The sequence below is a fragment of the Peromyscus californicus genome, unplaced genomic scaffold (assembly GCF_007827085.1).
Source record: "Peromyscus californicus insignis strain IS unplaced genomic scaffold, ASM782708v3 Scaffold_11__1_contigs__length_118956290, whole genome shotgun sequence".
Classification (NCBI taxonomy): domain Eukaryota; kingdom Metazoa; phylum Chordata; class Mammalia; order Rodentia; family Cricetidae; genus Peromyscus; species Peromyscus californicus.
In genome coordinates, this window is record NW_026294402.1 from 33,186,079 (window position 1) to 33,203,123 (window position 17,045).

Consider the following 17,045-nt stretch of genomic DNA (forward strand, 5'->3'; position numbering starts at 1 on the left):
GTCAAATAATATTTAAGTTCCCAAGACATCCACAGACCTCCGTGGGTAACTAACATCCTGGTTGGCAAGTTAAGATGTGAATTCTGGGCAAGTCACCCTACCACAGTTGAATAAACCAACCAATGAGAACAAGATAAGTGTACCAGAGCAGTGTTTCTAGGAAAGTTCTTAATCTTTGAATCCTGATTGATGAAAAATGTAACTGTAACTTGGCATAGACGTTTGGGATTAAAAGCTCTGTAACATTCTGACGTGTGGTAGCATTTCGGCTCTGAGTCTGTTCTGCCACTGTGATCAGTCAGGAGTGGCTTGATTACAATCAATTTTTGTTTTCTGCATTGACTTGGTGTGTGAGTTGTGTTGGCTTCACCCAGACCCCATAACATTTAGGAGCCTATGATCTTGCTCTCCAAGTAAAACATATAACAAGAGAAAGTAGAACACATGTTATGAACAAACAGGAATGGAATACTGGGGGATTAGGGTTTAAGAGGGAATAGAAATTGAGTATGAAGGAAAAGAGATATGGAGATGTTTTAACTAAAAATAAGTATGTGTGAGGAAGGCTTATGAAATGTCACTAGTTTGTAAGCTAATTAAAAATAGAATTTAGAACAATGGCAATAGATACTGTTAGGGAATCTATAAGAGACCCCACTGATCAACAGCTCAAAAAGAGGTAACCGATACCTAGGATTGGGATTGTATTTGATAGTCTATGATGTCTCACAGAGACATTACTAATTAAAGGATGGCTATATTTAAATGTCTATGTATGTAGATGTTTATGCTCTGGGTAGTTTCTGCAGTTGTAGGTTTCCATGTCCTCAGTTCATAAGTCCTCATGTTAGTTTTCCCCACCCCCCAATACTCATTCTCCTACTCTTCTCTCTTACTCCATCCTGACTTAGTCCTTTTACTTCCATCATTTATATTCTCTCCTTTGCAATGATCTTTTGGTATTCTTTGCAGGTTCAGGTGCTGAGACAGGGAAAGGGTGTTGGTGGAAGGAGAATTGTCTGAACATAAGGTGAGTTTCATATAAGTGGCTGCTCCCAAATAGCTTGAGTCACCTTTATTTACAGTTTAAAAAGAAGCATGAGCTAACAGTGTTAACCTCCAGAAAAAAAAAAAAGATTTTTTCCCCCAACTTTTACATAAAAAAAATCCTTTAAACCAAAAACAAAGCTTAGAATTTTGCTAGCTTGGCTAAACATCAGGCAAGGCATATCCTGTCCTTACAAATCTGAAGGGTGATAAATATAGGCACACATTCTCAAGAACAACAACAATATTGTTCAAAACTTAACAAAGCATATTTATATTTAATTATAGGAATTATTTGCCATAAGCTGTCTACATACAGTTAGATTGTATTTCTCTAAATATTATCTCGTTCTACAAAAATGGTCATGCACATCTGAGCCTCTCTATAACAAACTTAAGAAGCATCAGTTCCCAAAGGATTTTAAGGGGAAATGTTTGAGAAAGAATGGGGTTTCCCATCATGATCACATCTGTGCCATGCATGACTGACAAAGTGATCCTAAAAACTGCCAAGAGAATCATTAATATTACGAGAGAGAAGAGAACATGCAGGCTGCACATTTTCAGCAGCATTCTGCACTGTCCTGAAGTCTACTGGTTCTTGCTAAGTGAGAAACCATATCCTCGGGCTTTCCCTCATGGAGACCCATTGGACAAGTATTCATATACTGCTCTGAAACTATGCTACATGACTGCCAACGCTCTTTCATATCACTGGCATTCTGTTCCCTAAAACTTAAAGCCAACCCCATGGACCTTGACTAGTTTTCTGCCTTTTATTTGTATTCTAACTTAAATGCATACACATCTGAAGACTGAAATATAACATTCATATATGGAAGATAATATAAAGTGTTTGTGTAGTTCTGTGTTACCTCGTTCATAATGATTATTTCTAGTTCCATTAATTTATTCACAATTTCATTTTTCTTTACCCTGAATAATATTCCTTTGTGTATCTATTTATTATCCATTCATCAGCTGAAAGATAGCTGTTGCACTTGATTTTCATCCAGAATTTGATATAAGGTTTCTATTGCTGAAGATGTTTCTATTACTGAAGTGCATATTTGATTCATAGGAAATGGAGAAATCAAACTGGTTCTGACCTGTAAGCCTCATCCCTACTGGCTAGATTTCATAGTGTAGTATAGTTCTAAGAACAGGCTGGGGAAGAAAAATAATCTAGCTGTAAACCTCGTAACTACAATAATAACTAGTCTTGGTAGATAGGCTCCCTGGTACAATGACGGCACAAATATAATGAGAGTATTCCACCTCATGACTGGATTTAAATCCCATAATACAAGACAGAAACTCATGATTGGTAAAATTAACTGGGCCTCACATCCATGGCTAGATATATAATAGGCTCTAGGGGAGAATCTAATACTACTATTCTACTAAATATACATAGAAACAAATTGTCCCCTAAACTCTTATCTTCATATATACATAGTGAGTCTTTTAACCCTCATTAGGGTAATTTCTTATCAAAACAAATTGTGATTAATACAGAGACTTATAACTGATAAATTTACAGGGAATATGGAGTGCTGCACTATAAATGGGGCAACTAAAGATAGTCAGTTCAGGATGTATTTCTCTGCGTCACACTCAAAGTTAGTGGTGTCTTCAGTAACAAACTATTGTTATTTAATCATAGTGGGCAACCAACAGCAATAGGAATAACTTGTATTTTTTCTTAAACCACTGAAGCCTTCAAGAACAATAGGGAAGTGTCCCATGTCTGACACAGATTTTCATTTGATAATCCATGTCCCCTGAGAAGTGCATTGTTCACTAGTGCAGAGTACCTCTTTTCAACCACCCTTTCTCGAGGACCATACTGGAAGAGTGGAAATATTGTCAGAGCCAGAGGGAGTGTATATCTACATCAAAATAGTATTCTCTACCCAGGGCAGTGTAACTGTTGTCAGGTCAGAGGGAGAATGGGGAAGAATTGGAAGGGAGGGAAAGGCAGGTGGGCTTTGTCAGAATGCATTAAATGATTATAGAAAATTCTCAAACAACAAGAAATTAAAAAAAAAATATTATTACTTAGGAAACCTCTCTCCTGTGGGCTAGCTTTTATTGAGCTTAGGTGCTATATAGACTTCTGGGGAAAAATACAATAATGGTCTTAACCAGCACCAGGCTCTGCATTCAATAATACTAATTTGACAGCAACATGTACCTACTGATGTAGTAGTGGTATGACAGTTATGGGGCAACTAACTGGCTTCTGATTGGATCTGAGGCTTGCTTTACTGGAGATAATGTCATGTCTGACACTGTAAGCCTGGTCAAAAGTTCTAATATTTTGGTAAATATTCATGTAGTCAAATTACTTTCTAAATATATATGTTTATATGATAGACCTAGAATGCTCTCAACTAGGTCATAGAAGCTTCTTTTTGCTGTGGGCTAGAGTTAATGCAGAGAAACATACCTGGCCAAAGAACTGAGAAGAAGAGATTGAATGGTCAGTCCTAAATGGAACATCTTTATTAACTCAACCCTGCCACTGCAAAGGCTCAGGGAGTACAAAAGGAGAGGAGGTAGAAAAAATACAAAAGAGTTGAAGGATATTGATGAGTGATGTGAAATGCTATTTTCTGGATGTAGCATGGCTATTACATTCATAAATTGACAACAGCTGTGATTACCAGCTCAAGATCTACACAAGAAAAAGCCAATTAAATTTGCTACACAGAAGGGGGAGATTATCTCCAGGCCCTATTCCTTACTGAAGACCTATAGGCAAACAATAGATGTTAATAAGGGAAGAATACTGTTCTTTGAGTGAGTGGCCACTGGTAGGTTTTCCAGCTCTAGTGAATCGTCCTATACCCATGTTTTATGGGCATCAATAGTTGGACTTAGTGGGTTAAAAGGAAAAGACATGAAGTTAGGAGATGGAGATATTAGGAAGATACAAGGGAAGTTGGAGGGGGAAGTTGGTACATATGGTTGTTTCAGTGTGTAAATGTATATAAAATTATCAAAGAATAAATAAGTGTTACCAAGAGAGTGTTAGCATTCATTGTCTAAACTGATCTCCTGAAATATTTGTAGAAGTTATGGTCTCTGGCTGAAACTATTCATAATCTTTTCTGTACTCTTTATATGTTTTGGAGTGAGTCCATGATCATAATAATTTCCTTCCATTCTTTTGGCCACTAAACATATGTCCTTAGAAACATTTTATGTTCAGTGTCCAAATAAGCATAGCTGCCTACAGACAATAACAATGCCTAGTTCCTGGAATGTATTTTTTTTTGAGGCATGGTTTCTCTGTGTAGCCCCAGCTGTCCTGGAACTTGTTCTGTAGACTGGGCAGGCTTCCAACTTACAGAGATCTGTCTGCCTCTGTTTCTGGGGTGCTGGGATTAAAGGCTTGTGCCACCACTGGACTCAGCAGAATGTTTCAACTGAACTGTGATACTGAACACCATAGTAAAAGACCATGCTGTGATATACTAGACTAACTGGTTTTGAAAATTATGCATAAATTAATGATGAATAACAAGTTTTTCAAGTAATGAGAATGTAATAAGTATATACCCTTATGAAAATTCAGAAAGAAAACAGAACTGAATACCTTTCTCACATCTTAGAAATTTCACAAATTGATATATAAACATAATCATTGAAATTGAAGACTTATTGAAAGCATTAAAGAGAAATGATTTGTGATTTAGGGTTAGGCAAAAATAAGGTAAGATACCAACAGAAAAATCTATAAAATAAAAATATATAAATTGAGCTTCATCAAACAAAAATATTTTCTCCTGAAATATAGTATTGAGACAATGAAATTATAAGCCCAACTACTGACAAAGCAAGGTTCTCAGATAGAAGTGTCCAGTGGGTGTTTAGAAGTAACAACTAGACAAAGAATTTGATCCTTTAAATTCCTTAAAAAATGTATCCTATAGACTATATTCTATAGGTTTTTAAAAGGCATTGTATAGAATTTTAAAGGCATTCTATAGGTTACAAGACTTGAAGTCATTTACTCAAATCCTTCAAATTTCAGAGAAAGTAATTAGGGAGCTTGGCGTATATCCAGCTGCAAATTCTTAATTATGATGAGAAATATACAAGGAACTCCACAACAGATCCCTCTATAGGGATCAAGATAATTGAGAAAGTTGGGGATTTATATTTCCATCTCCACAAGAGGGAGTATTTTCCCTGAAGAGAAACATAAAATTTTGAGTCTCTAAGAAACCAAAGGCATATCACAATCCAAGTTGTAAATAAAACCACCTCAATTTCTTTTTATATTCAAATGCTATCCTCTTGGGAAGGGAGTAACTATACTTCTACCCCATTTATAAGTGAGTGGGTTAAGCCATTTAAGTCACATTAAAACCATTGCCTTACCTAGTGGTAGTGTGAGGATCATAATAAAATTATTTCCTCTGCTGTTAGAACAGAACACTCAAAAATCTAATCACAAACTATCACCTGTAGTTCAGAAGTATTTCTAGAGTATATCATGCATTAAGTTTTTACTGTAGTCTCCAACTAGAAACAAAGGGTCAAACACCTTGGAATCCAAAATTGTTCTTCTACATACACTAAAGAGCAAAGGTAAGGAATCTCTAAATTTTTGCTGATACGTTGATTTTCTGACTATATGAACATTCTCCTTAATAGAAAATGGACTGTAACATGTCATTTCTTCCCTATCTTGTGTAATCCAGGGACTCAAGTGAAATTGTTCATGAAAGTGTTTATGGAGAATGTTAAGAGATGTAGTGGCCATCCAAGTTGCAGGATACCTCTCCATGGACAGGACTTACACTTTTCTAGGTTCATGATTTTTTCTGTGACTTTGAATAGAAAAAAAAAAAACACACCCTTAGCCTGATCCCTAGCTGTACAAGAGATAAATCTGTATCTATAGTTAACATTAATTGGCCAGGACCTTGTCCTCCAGATTTATTTAGGTGGGGAGGACTCTAGTGAAAGAGTAAATTATATGAGAGAGAATGTTTGTCTTTTCATCTCTTCCCATTTATCATTTTTTCTAGAAATTACATTTACATTTTTCAACACCGTCTTTTTCTGTGTAAGATAATTTGGCTATGTTCCATACAATTTATGTATTCAGGCAGTCTTGTCTCATAGATTCCAAACACACACACACATCAAAGAGCTATGATAGGAAGAGGGGATCATTTTCTAATGAGATCATTTTTCCTGTGTCTGCAGATTCTTAGAGAAACATGATCTCTGCAAATGTCTCTTTGGTGACCGAATTCATTCTGGTAGGATTAACAGATCAGCCTGATCTCCAAATACCCCTGTTCTTTGTGTTTTTAGCAATGTATATCGTTACTGCTTTGGGAAATTTGTGTTTGATAATTTTAATTGTACTAAATTCACACCTTCACACCCCAATGTACTTTTTCCTCTTTAATTTGTCCTTCATAGACTTCTGCTATTCTTCTGTGTTCACGCCCAAAATGCTGATGAACTTTATATTAAGTAAGAATGTCATTTCTTATATGGGATGTTTGACCCAGCTCTATTTCTTTTGTTTCTTTGTCATTTCTGAATGTTATGTCCTGACATCAATGGCCTATGATCGCTATGTGGCCATATGTAATCCACTCTTGTACACTGTTGCCATGTCCCCTAAATTGTGTTTGAACCTTATGCTTGGTACATATGCAATGGCATTTTCTGGTGCCATGGCTCACACGGGATGCATGCTGAGACTGACCTTCTGTGATGCAAACACCATCAATCACTACTTCTGTGACATCCTCCCTGTGATGCAGCTCTCCTGCACCAGCACCTATGTCAATGAGCTTGTGGTTTTCATTGTGGTGGGCATCAACATCATTGTGCCCAGCGTCACCATCTTTATCTCTTATGGTTTCATTGTCTCCAGCATCTGCCATATAAACTCTGCTGAGGGCAGGTCCAAGGCCTTCAGCACCTGCAGTTCCCACATAATTGCTGTTTCTCTGTTCTTTGGATCAGGTGCATTCATGTATCTCAAACCATCTTCTTCTTCATCTATGAATCAAGGAAAAACATCTTCTGTCTTTTATACCAATGTGGTTTCCATGATGAATCCCTTAATCTACAGTTTGAGGAACAAAGATGTAAAAATGGCCCTGAGAAAAACTCTGAGCAGATGGAAATTTTGAGTGGATACTTTATAGTTACTTAAAATGCTTTATGGGTTGGTATTTAATCCATTTTCCCTAGGCATTGTTCTGCTTTTAAATGTAATGTTTAAAATTTACCACATGATACCTTGGAGTATAAATACATTGTACCTTGATTAATACAACTCTTATTTCTTTCATATCCTAATAAAGGAAATCTGAATCATTTTAAAATTTGAATTTGTTTTTAATTTAATTGAGTGACATAAGTCTGATCTTTTGTCAGCGGTTGTGGGTTGTTCATGTTTGTTCATAGTGTGTCTTTGGGAATGTAACTTGAATAACACCTTACCTCCTTTCTGTAGATCCCCCTTTGTAACGTAAATAACTTCTTAAACCATCAGCGTCCAATAAGACCTGTAAGACACATCACAGTTTACACCTGTACCCTCTTCTTTCTGCTTGTACTGGTTGCTAGCACTCACTTACTGTGTATAACGGATACTGATGCTCAGACTGGCCATTGATTTACTGATAATCCAATAGATTAAAGTGTAAAGTTTCCTATTTTTTCCTGATCTCAAGTTGACTGTTAGTACCAATATGTAGTCTAAATTTATGTTATTATTTTTTTTATTGGAGGAATTACAACTATGTGGCAATAGTTCCATTTTTGAATTTGATTATGGTTTGTTTCTGCGTGATATGCACGTTTTTCTCTATGGTTAGAGTTTTCATTTTGTTGAGGATTGTTGTTTTTGTAGGAGCAGACATAACCTTTTGGGGTAGTGAGTTGAGTTCATCCATAATATTATAAGTAAAAGTATCTGAGTGTTTTCTTTGTTCTGTAATACAGGAGAACAAGATAGATGAGAGGACAAACAACCTCCCCCTCACAAAAACAACAATAGGCCTTAAATCAGGAATGAAGGGGCTAGGCATTGAGAACCTGTGATTGCAGAGAATTTTGAAGGAGGATTTGAAAAATCATCTCTCCTGAGTGCCATATAACGCTAACTATTCCCAATGCCTGCACACAAGCAGAGCTTTGGATAATTGTGGTTCTTACACTGGGAGATGGATATTGGCTGCATTTGTAGGAAATCAAGCAGCGTGACGACAGCCCAAGAGAGCAAGTGGCCCTGGAGACTCTAGGTAGGAGGATAGATTTTAGTCTGGGAAAGTCGGGAAAATGGCTCTCCCTATAGCTCTAATATTTTATGAAAATTCCTAGAAATACTGTAAGGACCATATTTCTCTTGACAGGAGAAAGGCTCCAGTTACTAAATAGCAAGGTAAAACTCAAAGGGAGTGTAGTGGGTAGCCATTCCAGCTTTGATCTGGAAGTTCCAACCCCCATTGAGGCTTCGGTAACTGTTACACCTATAAGGCAGGGCCAAGAGAGGACCCTGAAGACCCGAGATCATGATGCACTGTCTCTCTTGGTTCCTGGACCCTGGACGTTAGAAGTAGACTGAGCAGAGTTCTCCAGAGAACACCGCTGGACTGTGCCACACCTTTCCTAGACCCTGCAACCTACCTATCCCTTCATTTGTAAGTTATGCCACTAAATAAACCTCCCTTTTAACTATGTGGAGTGGCCTTAATAATTTCACCAATAAGGGAGCCTGAAGACAAATCCTGAGTTTGTTGCCTTTCAATTACCGTATGGAATTTAAGTTGCAGAATGATCAAGGTACAGCTAGCAGATAAGGAATTTTTTAAGGTTAAACTTTGGTGAACAAATTAAGAAATTGTCTTTTTAAAATAGTAGAGTTGGATATATTTTTTAAATTGGCAAGATGATAACCATTTTTATAATCCCTAATTTGAAGCATAAAATATGCATAGTGGCTTTAAAAAATAACTTGAATTAAAATTTGCCATTTTGTCATTTCCAGTCTTAAACTCAGTATTTAGGTGCTTAGCTTTGTAAGAGATATGTTGTCTATTTCAGGTATGGGTATTTCTAAATCCATGAATTTTACTTTTCCATTCACACTGACCTATTATTTGTTCCTATATGAATATTTTTGGTTTTAACTTGGAAATACTTGTCAGGAAAAAAAAATCTACTGGTCTTGGGTGGACTTTTATTTATTTATTTACTTTTTTTTAACTTAGTGTTACTCTAAAAATGAATTTTCTGACTTTGTCTTTCATTAATGGTCCTTGTTAATAACATCAGTGGTCCAAATGTCTGGCAGAATTGACTGGGTTCACCTCTTCCTCTTCCTTCACTCTTCAGTGCAGTGATGTGTACCAGGATAGTTCCAGACATGGCAGATACCATTCCAGGACCAATTTGATACCTTTCCAGCTTTTCTTAGCCATTTCCTTGGAAGAATGGAGATACTGAAGACTCACTTAAGTTCTGGATCTATAAAGTAAACCCCAGAAAATTACTTCAACACAATCACATGGATAGGGTATAAATGGATTAAGTTTCTATCAGGAAAGAACACATAGCCATTGGCTGGTGAGGCTGACTGGTTATCCCAGCTATTTAGGGAGCTGAGATAAAATGATGATAAAATTGAGTCATTCCTAGACTATAGATCAGTACTAGGCCCACTAGAGCAACTTAGCAAGAACATGTCTCAAAGTCAAAACTGATAGAGAGGGTAGAGGGAGAGAGAGATGAGGAAAGCTATATTAAAGCTTAGTGGTAAATTAATTACTTAACATGTGTGAATTCCTCAGTTTGATCATCAGTAGGACACATAAAAAAGTAGTACATGAAAGGATCAGGCATGTTGGAAATATTCCGTTTATAACAACACATAACCAGTATAAATTGTTTATTTTATGAAAAGTACTACTGTGGATTCTTTATACAATCATATTAATGACAAATTTCACAGTAAAATGTTATAAAAGTTTAGTTAGAATGTCAGTTACGTGAACAATAACATTTTAAGGAAAAAAATAAACAAGTATAATAGATTAACCTTACTACAAATAATCTAATAGAATCAAATTAAAAGATGCAATAGGAAACATAATTATGTGTTCTCTGCAGTTCTGTATACCAGGTCCAAACATTGACTTCATATCTCATTTTCAGTCTGTATTTTATCATTTTATCAGTTAACTTGTGCTCCTCTCTCAATGAAGTCTTTCCTTAATGAACTTCTTCAAGTACTTATTTATTTTTAAATGTTTACTTTTAATTTCGTGTGTGTGTGTGTGTGTGTGTGTGTGTGTGTGTGTGTGTGTGTGTGTAAGTGTCTATGGAGTCTGGGATAGAACTCTAGATTCCATAAAGCAGGAGTAACAGATGATTGAGCTACCTGAGATGGGAATTGGGAAGCAAATGCATGTCCTATGTGGGAACTGAAGGAGCCCATAACCACTTAGTCATCTTCCCATCCCATCAAGTATGTGTTTATTGTTTAACAGTGCTGGATATAGAACTTAGGGATTCACATGACTGACTTGGCAAGTGCTGCACTACTGAGGACCATTGCCAGCACATTAAGTTTTTATCTTTGAGTGTGTTTGTTTCTTTTATTTCCAGAGGAGGAACTTGGCAGACCTTTCTCAGGTCCAGATAGCTATTTATTCAAGGAGTCATCTAACTGTACTGGCAAATACAGATGTCAATTATTGTTGTAGACCAGTGTATGAGTGATGTAGGTAGGCTGCATAATCTTTAGACGCTTCCAGTGTTTCTCTAAAATCCAGTTAAGAAAGCTGGAACTGGGTGTGCTGTCACTGGCACTACGACCTGCCTTTTGGGTCAGGAAAGCCACCTACATCTTTTCCTGTTGGTCATTGCTTCTGTGACCACCCTTCCTTACCCCCAGGTTCAGGCTTTGGACAGACCCTAGCAAAGTACTCCCAATCCCTACTCAGGCCCCATCTTCCTGTAGTAGCCATTGCTTTCACTATAGCCTCCACAGCTTTCCTAATAACTGGGCTATATCAGCTAGGGTTGATATTTAGGAAAGGATTACTCAATTATCATAGCTATTATACAATGTAATTACAGAATCCAAATGAGGTGTTTCAATTCTAATTCAAGTTCATAGGATGCATGCATACATATCTGAATGTGTGCCTGTTTGCACCTGTGTATAAACACAGGTTTGTGTGCTCATGTGCAAGCATACACACACACACCACACACACACACACACACACACACACACACACACACACACACACACACACCAGGTATATACCCACAAACACACATAAAACAAGCACATAGATCACACACAATGTAGACACACACACAAATGAGTGAGAATAATAGTCTTATTTGTGTAGACTAGGAGTGGCGTTTACATTTCTTTGACTGAGTACAGGATGAGAAGTAACAAGGTTTAACAATAAATGATTAGTTGATCTAAATCATCTTTAAATGTGATTAGTGAAATGTGCTATAAAAAACCATGGTAATTCTCAAAATGACAAAAATCTTAAGATAGAATGAGAAAATTATGTAAAATAAGGATCAAGGACAAGAGCTCATTCACTGTTGACTCTGGGATAAAGAAGACACTGACAACCCTTTTGAAATTTTCATTCAATATATCACTGAAAGTTTGAGATAGAATTATTGGGCAAGAAAAACCAAGTGCTATTAAATTAGATGCATTAAAAAAATGGTTTCTCTTTACAGAGGATGTGGCCCTCTGTGTCCAAAGTTCTAATGAACTAAACAAAAATCCTATAATGAATACAAACATTAAATAAATTATAAATATTAACATTTAAATGTCAATTGCATTTTCATATACTAACAATGATTAATACAAAGTGGAAATTAAGAAAATAAGCATGTATACCAATGCATCCCAACAGAAAGTAGAAAATTTTGAACAACAAAATCTACCAAACTTTCCTGAAAGAAATTAATAAGACATAAATATAAGGAAACACATCCTCATACATAGGTTGGAAAACAATATTTTTAAACATCAATGTCAAATTAGCCTATACGTGCTTAGCTGAGATACACAAACAAACAGACACTTAAATGATGTCCATGGGACAACTTTTTGTTTGACTTTAGTAACATTGGGCTTATAATATTAATTTTGATGTTTTCACTTCTCTTCAACTTTTGGGAAGAGTTTGAAAAATATTGTTATTAACTATTTTTGATAGGCTTGAATATAACATTCACTTTTTTTTTGTTTTGTCCCTGGTGGCTACCAGGTGTTCAGAATATGACAGACACAGTCAGTGCTCTGATAAAACAGAGACTGAAATCAACTGAACAGCAATATCCAAATAAGTTGCATTATAGCATATCACATACTTCCTTGTACCTTAGGGAGATGCTTGGGAGTAGTGTGGCTAGGAGTTTTGATATCTCATGTCTTTCACACACATTGTGTAGGAGTTGTGATGGTCACCAGTCCACTTCCACATATCTATTCTTACTGCAACTGAAAACAATGCTACTGAATCTTAACTACTATTAATACTCCACCATAGCCTAGCATTCTAGATAGTAGCCAAACATCTGCGCTTAATCCAAAGATGATTTGATGCATTGGAAGTACCACTTTCTTCTGTAGGGAAAGTCTCCCTTTCTTCTGTAGGGAGAAACCAGTAGGAGAGAGTTTTGAACTTTTATCCCTATACTGAGCTAAGTAAGAGTGTTAACTATGCAGACTGCTAGTCTCAGCCACCATCACTTTCTCACTGGCTTTTGGGATCAGAGTATATACCGTGTTGCCCTGAAAGACCTGTGAGACAGGCTAGATAGAAAATGATCATATGGATAACCCATGAATACAACGTGGCATTGGATATGTGTATGTGCATTACATTCATTTCCCAGGGGTTAAGTTTTCATCCTTACTCTTTGTTGCGGTGTCAAGAACAGTGCATGGCAAGAGGGTAGCTTGTTTTTACCTACCAGATCCAGTGTGGCTGGTTTCATAGCAGGTCAGGATGCAGGGATCTCATGCCTAATTTTCAGATTCCTCACGGATTCCCCGCAGATTGAGTGAATTCATAATTGTGGCTCAGTTGCCGTGTTAATGAAGTAGAATTCTGTTTCTTTCCTGTTCAATCATCTTGAATTAGAAATAATTTATCTTTCATTTCCCTGGGGGATTTCCAATTCCTAACGGAAAGGAAAACTTGAGTAAAAATCAAGTCTCTAAGGAAAATAATGACAGATTAATGTCCTAGGTGTAGCTGTAAACCACCTCTCTCCTATTACACATAAAACTACTCTCCTGAGAAGTTTGAGTCATCAACTACCCTGTTTATAACTAAGTGCATAATAATATTAATTGCATATTAAAACTCACTTATGGAAAGTAAATGTGATAGAAATTTTGGTCTGCTGCTTGAGATGGTTGTAAGTTATGATAACAAGTTATGATTTTTAGTTTGGAGATATTGACTAGATATATACTAGAAATGTATCTGTGATATAATTGCTCTTCCAGGATCATCCAAGTAAGTAAAGAATGATGAAACACCATATTTTTTATGGAATAAATGTGAACTTCAGAATTCAATTTACATTATTGTCTTCTTTGAGACTAAATTCCAGAGATCTAAGATAAAAGTTACTATTTTTCATAATGTGCAGTATTGAGACTCAAGTGAAAGTGATATAATAATCCATTCAAAGTGGGGCATGGAGACTGTGAAGAGACATTGGAGACCTTAGAGAAGGCCAAAGAATTAAGTAGTTCCTTCTCCTTGGGCAGAACCTCATTACTCTACATTTATAGCTTTTTCTCTGACTTGGGAGTAACTAAACCATTCCTGAGTTTTTAGAACAATGAACTGATCTCAATTCATCGAAATCTAACCTGTGTTGGAGATCAACACATGTTTCCAAGGTATATAACTCCAATATCATCAATGAGGGGAAAATTCAAGACAAGGAAAAACCAATGAGGATGATGATTCTCTCTTGATTCAGCTCTCTCCTTTCTTATCCTTTGCCTTTCAGGAGACATGTTTTCATAGAAAAGTATTGACAGTCATTTGTGGGATGGGTTTGATACTGTACTCTGTTATTTATCTTGTTGATGATTGAGGGCAGAAATAGTATAAGAGCCAGAGAATGGATGAATATAAGAAAAAAGTGTTTTGTGGACACAGAATGGCAGCTACACATACAAACTTACAGTAGTTGTAAAAGCATGCACAAAAGATCTGTGCAAGTCCAGTCCAGACCAACACTAGCACAGAAAGAGGAGTTGGGTAAGAAGCTGCAAACTTAGCTAAGATCCACTGGCAATTGTAGGGTGCTGGGAGAGGGAGGGTCAGTCTTCTCTAACAGTAGCCCCTGGTAAGTCAGCCATCCTCCTAGTGAAAGGCCACAGTTCCAAGAATATATGGGAAACAGAAATTAGCCTGGTTAATAAAAAAGAATATAAAGTAGGCTAGGTAATGAGGGAAGCTGGATCTGTGAATAGTTGGGGGAGGGAGGGTGGAAACGATCAAAGCAAGTATGAAATAATATTGTGTGTGTGTGTATGAAAATAATACAGATAAGAGAAACATCACAATTAAAGGAATACATTCTGCTGGTGATACTCTATGTTCTGTGAAAGGCTATTGTGGGAATGGCTGCATTTTCCTCTAACATGATTTCTCTTTCTGTGCACATAGATTACTTTAAAGAAGAATGGGTCCTGATAACGGTTCTTCAGTGACTGAATTCATCCTGGTGGGATTAACAGAGAAGCCTGATCTCCAGTGCCCACTCTTCCTCCTGTTTCTAGTGATGTATATGATCACTGTGTTGGGAAATCTGGGTTTGATCATCTTGATTGGACTGAATTCTCACCTTCACACTCCAATGTACTTTTTCCTCTTTAACTTGTCCTTTGTTGACCTCTGTTATTCTTCTGTGTTTTCACCCAAAATGTTGATGAGCTTTATATTAGAGAAGAACATTATTTCCTATAGAGGGTGCATGACCCAGCTTTTCTTTTTCAGCTTTTTCTCCATTTCTGAGTGTTATGTGCTGACCTCAATGGCCTATGATCGCTATGTGGCCATCTGCAATCCACTCTTGTATAATATTGTCATGTCTCCTAAATTATGTTTGATCCTTATGTTTGGCTCATACATGATAGCATTTTCTGGTGCTCTGGCTCACACAGGATGCATGCTGAGACTGACCTTCTGTGATGCCAACACCATCAACCACTACTTCTGTGATATTCTTCCTTTGCTCCAGCTCTCCTGCACCAGCACTTACATCAATGAGCTGGAGGTTTTTGTTGTTGTGGGCATCAACATCATTGTGCCCAGCATTACCATCTTTATTTCTTATGGTCTCATCCTCTCTAGTATTTTCCATATCAGCTCTACTGAGGGCCGGTCCAAGGCCTTCAACACCTGCAGTTCCCACATAATTGCTGTTTCTCTGTTCTTTGGATCGGGTGCATTTATGTACCTCAAACCATCCTCTGCCATGTCAATGGATGAAGGTAAAATCTCTTCTGTCTTTTATACCAATACAGTTCCTCTGCTGAATCCATTAATATACAGCTTGAAGAACAAAGATGTTAAAGTTGCCTTGATAAAGACTCTGAGAAAGAGAAAGTGTTGATCTGAAAGTGTTTTTTGTCATGTAGTTACAGGACTTGGAAGGTCAGTTTCATTAGTTCCATTTGTGTGGTCATTGTCTTACTTTATTTTTCTTTTTGGTAATAGAGTGAAAAAAATTTGTATGCCCTTTCAATAATGAATTTCTACTTCTTAAAGATATTAAATTACATTATTTACCATTAGCGTGATTAATTCATCATTTTCTTTCACATGTACTTTAAAAACTTTATCAGAGAAATTTGTGTATTTAAAAATACGATATGATCACTTTCATTTTTTTCTTCTATTTCAAAAGATCAATGCCTGATAATGACCACATCTCACAAAGCTAGGTTAGAATTCTGGCAAGTAAGTCGAGGGACTCACCTGACACGGCCTTTAGAAACGTGGTTACAGTGTGTTTCTAATCTGGGTATTCTGTCTTCCACTGGAGGATGTCCCCTTTACAAATCAGAAATGAAAGCTTCCATAACAAATTAAATTTGCCCATTCATATATATAAATGCTATGAATTAAACATCTTTCAGCAAGGAGCTCACTTAGTTAATTTGTCAAGTTGAGTTTTATTTTTCTTTCTGAAATAGAAGACATATTTTTGAGTCAGGAGAATTTGGAAATGATGACTGAAATGGGGAATTTAAACTTTAAGGAAAAATTTGCAGAGTTGGAGAGTAAGCTAAGTTATGAGAATGTTTTTCATGGAATATGATGTTTAATTATGACTCTTTTGATAAAAGAGCTAAAATGACAATCCTTAAGATACTAAAACAGTAAAAGAAGAGCACTTTAAAAGTAAAAACATACTAAATCAAATGTTATGAAACCACAGTTTAAACATTTTAAAGATACTCTGTAAATACTTTGTAGTTGTTTCATTTTTCTAAACTTCATTACATATTTTGACATTTTGAAATTTAGCATAGGCATCGTTAAATCCTTGACTTACACTTCAGAAAGATCATCGATTTATCCATCTGAAACCAATATTAACCTGTTGGATTTTTCCTTAACAATTCATTTATACATATATTTACATATATTAAACATATAACATGTGAATATATATTGCAAAAATTGTTTGTTGTTTTTTCTCTGATTTATCATTTCATTAAAAATGTTTTTATGTGTATGTGTCTGTACTATGAGTCTATGTGCACAATAGGCATGCAGGAGCCAACAGAGGACAGAAGAGGGCATTAGATGTACAGGACTAGAATTACTGAAGATTGTAAACTTCCATCTGGTTTCATTGAACTGAACTCAAGTCTTCTGCAAGAGCAATAAGTGTATTCAACATCTCTCTTGTCTCTTGTTCCA

The 17,045-nt window shown here is 36.3% G+C and overlaps 2 protein-coding genes across 3 annotated transcripts; both read left to right on the forward strand.

Moving 5' to 3' along the window:
• The first annotated feature begins 6,287 nt into the window (after positions 1-6,287).
• On the forward strand, positions 6,288-9,958 carry LOC128103528 (olfactory receptor 8B3-like). 2 transcript variants are annotated; one of them, XM_052728001.1, is made up of 2 exons: positions 6,288-7,203; positions 9,933-9,958. In XM_052728001.1, exons 1-2 carry the CDS (start codon positions 6,288-6,290, stop codon positions 9,956-9,958), a joined length of 942 nt encoding a protein of 313 aa, XP_052583961.1. The 2 variants fall into 2 exon arrangements, with proteins under 2 accessions (XP_052583961.1, XP_052583970.1); XM_052728010.1 differs by lacking the exon at positions 9,933-9,958 and having other exon boundaries at positions 6,288-7,220.
• A 4,826-nt stretch (positions 9,959-14,784) lies between these two features.
• Positions 14,785-15,729, forward strand: LOC128103539 (olfactory receptor 147-like). The gene has a single exon (XM_052728022.1). The coding sequence runs from the start codon at positions 14,797-14,799 to the stop codon at positions 15,727-15,729; it is 933 nt and encodes a 310-aa protein (XP_052583982.1). The 5' UTR covers positions 14,785-14,796.
• Positions 15,730-17,045: the final 1,316 nt, after the last annotated feature.

What these genes read in the sequence shown, in the direction of transcription:
- LOC128103528 (XM_052728001.1), top strand. Translation starts at nt 6,288, where the DNA reads ATGATCTCTGCAAATGTCTCTTTGGTGACCGAATTCATTCTGGTAGGA. An exon ending in GGCCCTGAGAAAAACTCTGA is followed by an intron (nt 7,204 to 9,932) that starts GCAGATGGAAAT and finishes TGAAAGGATCAG; the next exon opens with GCATGTTGGAAATATTCCGT.
- LOC128103539 (XM_052728022.1), top strand. Translation starts at nt 14,797, where the DNA reads ATGGGTCCTGATAACGGTTCTTCAGTGACTGAATTCATCCTGGTGGGA.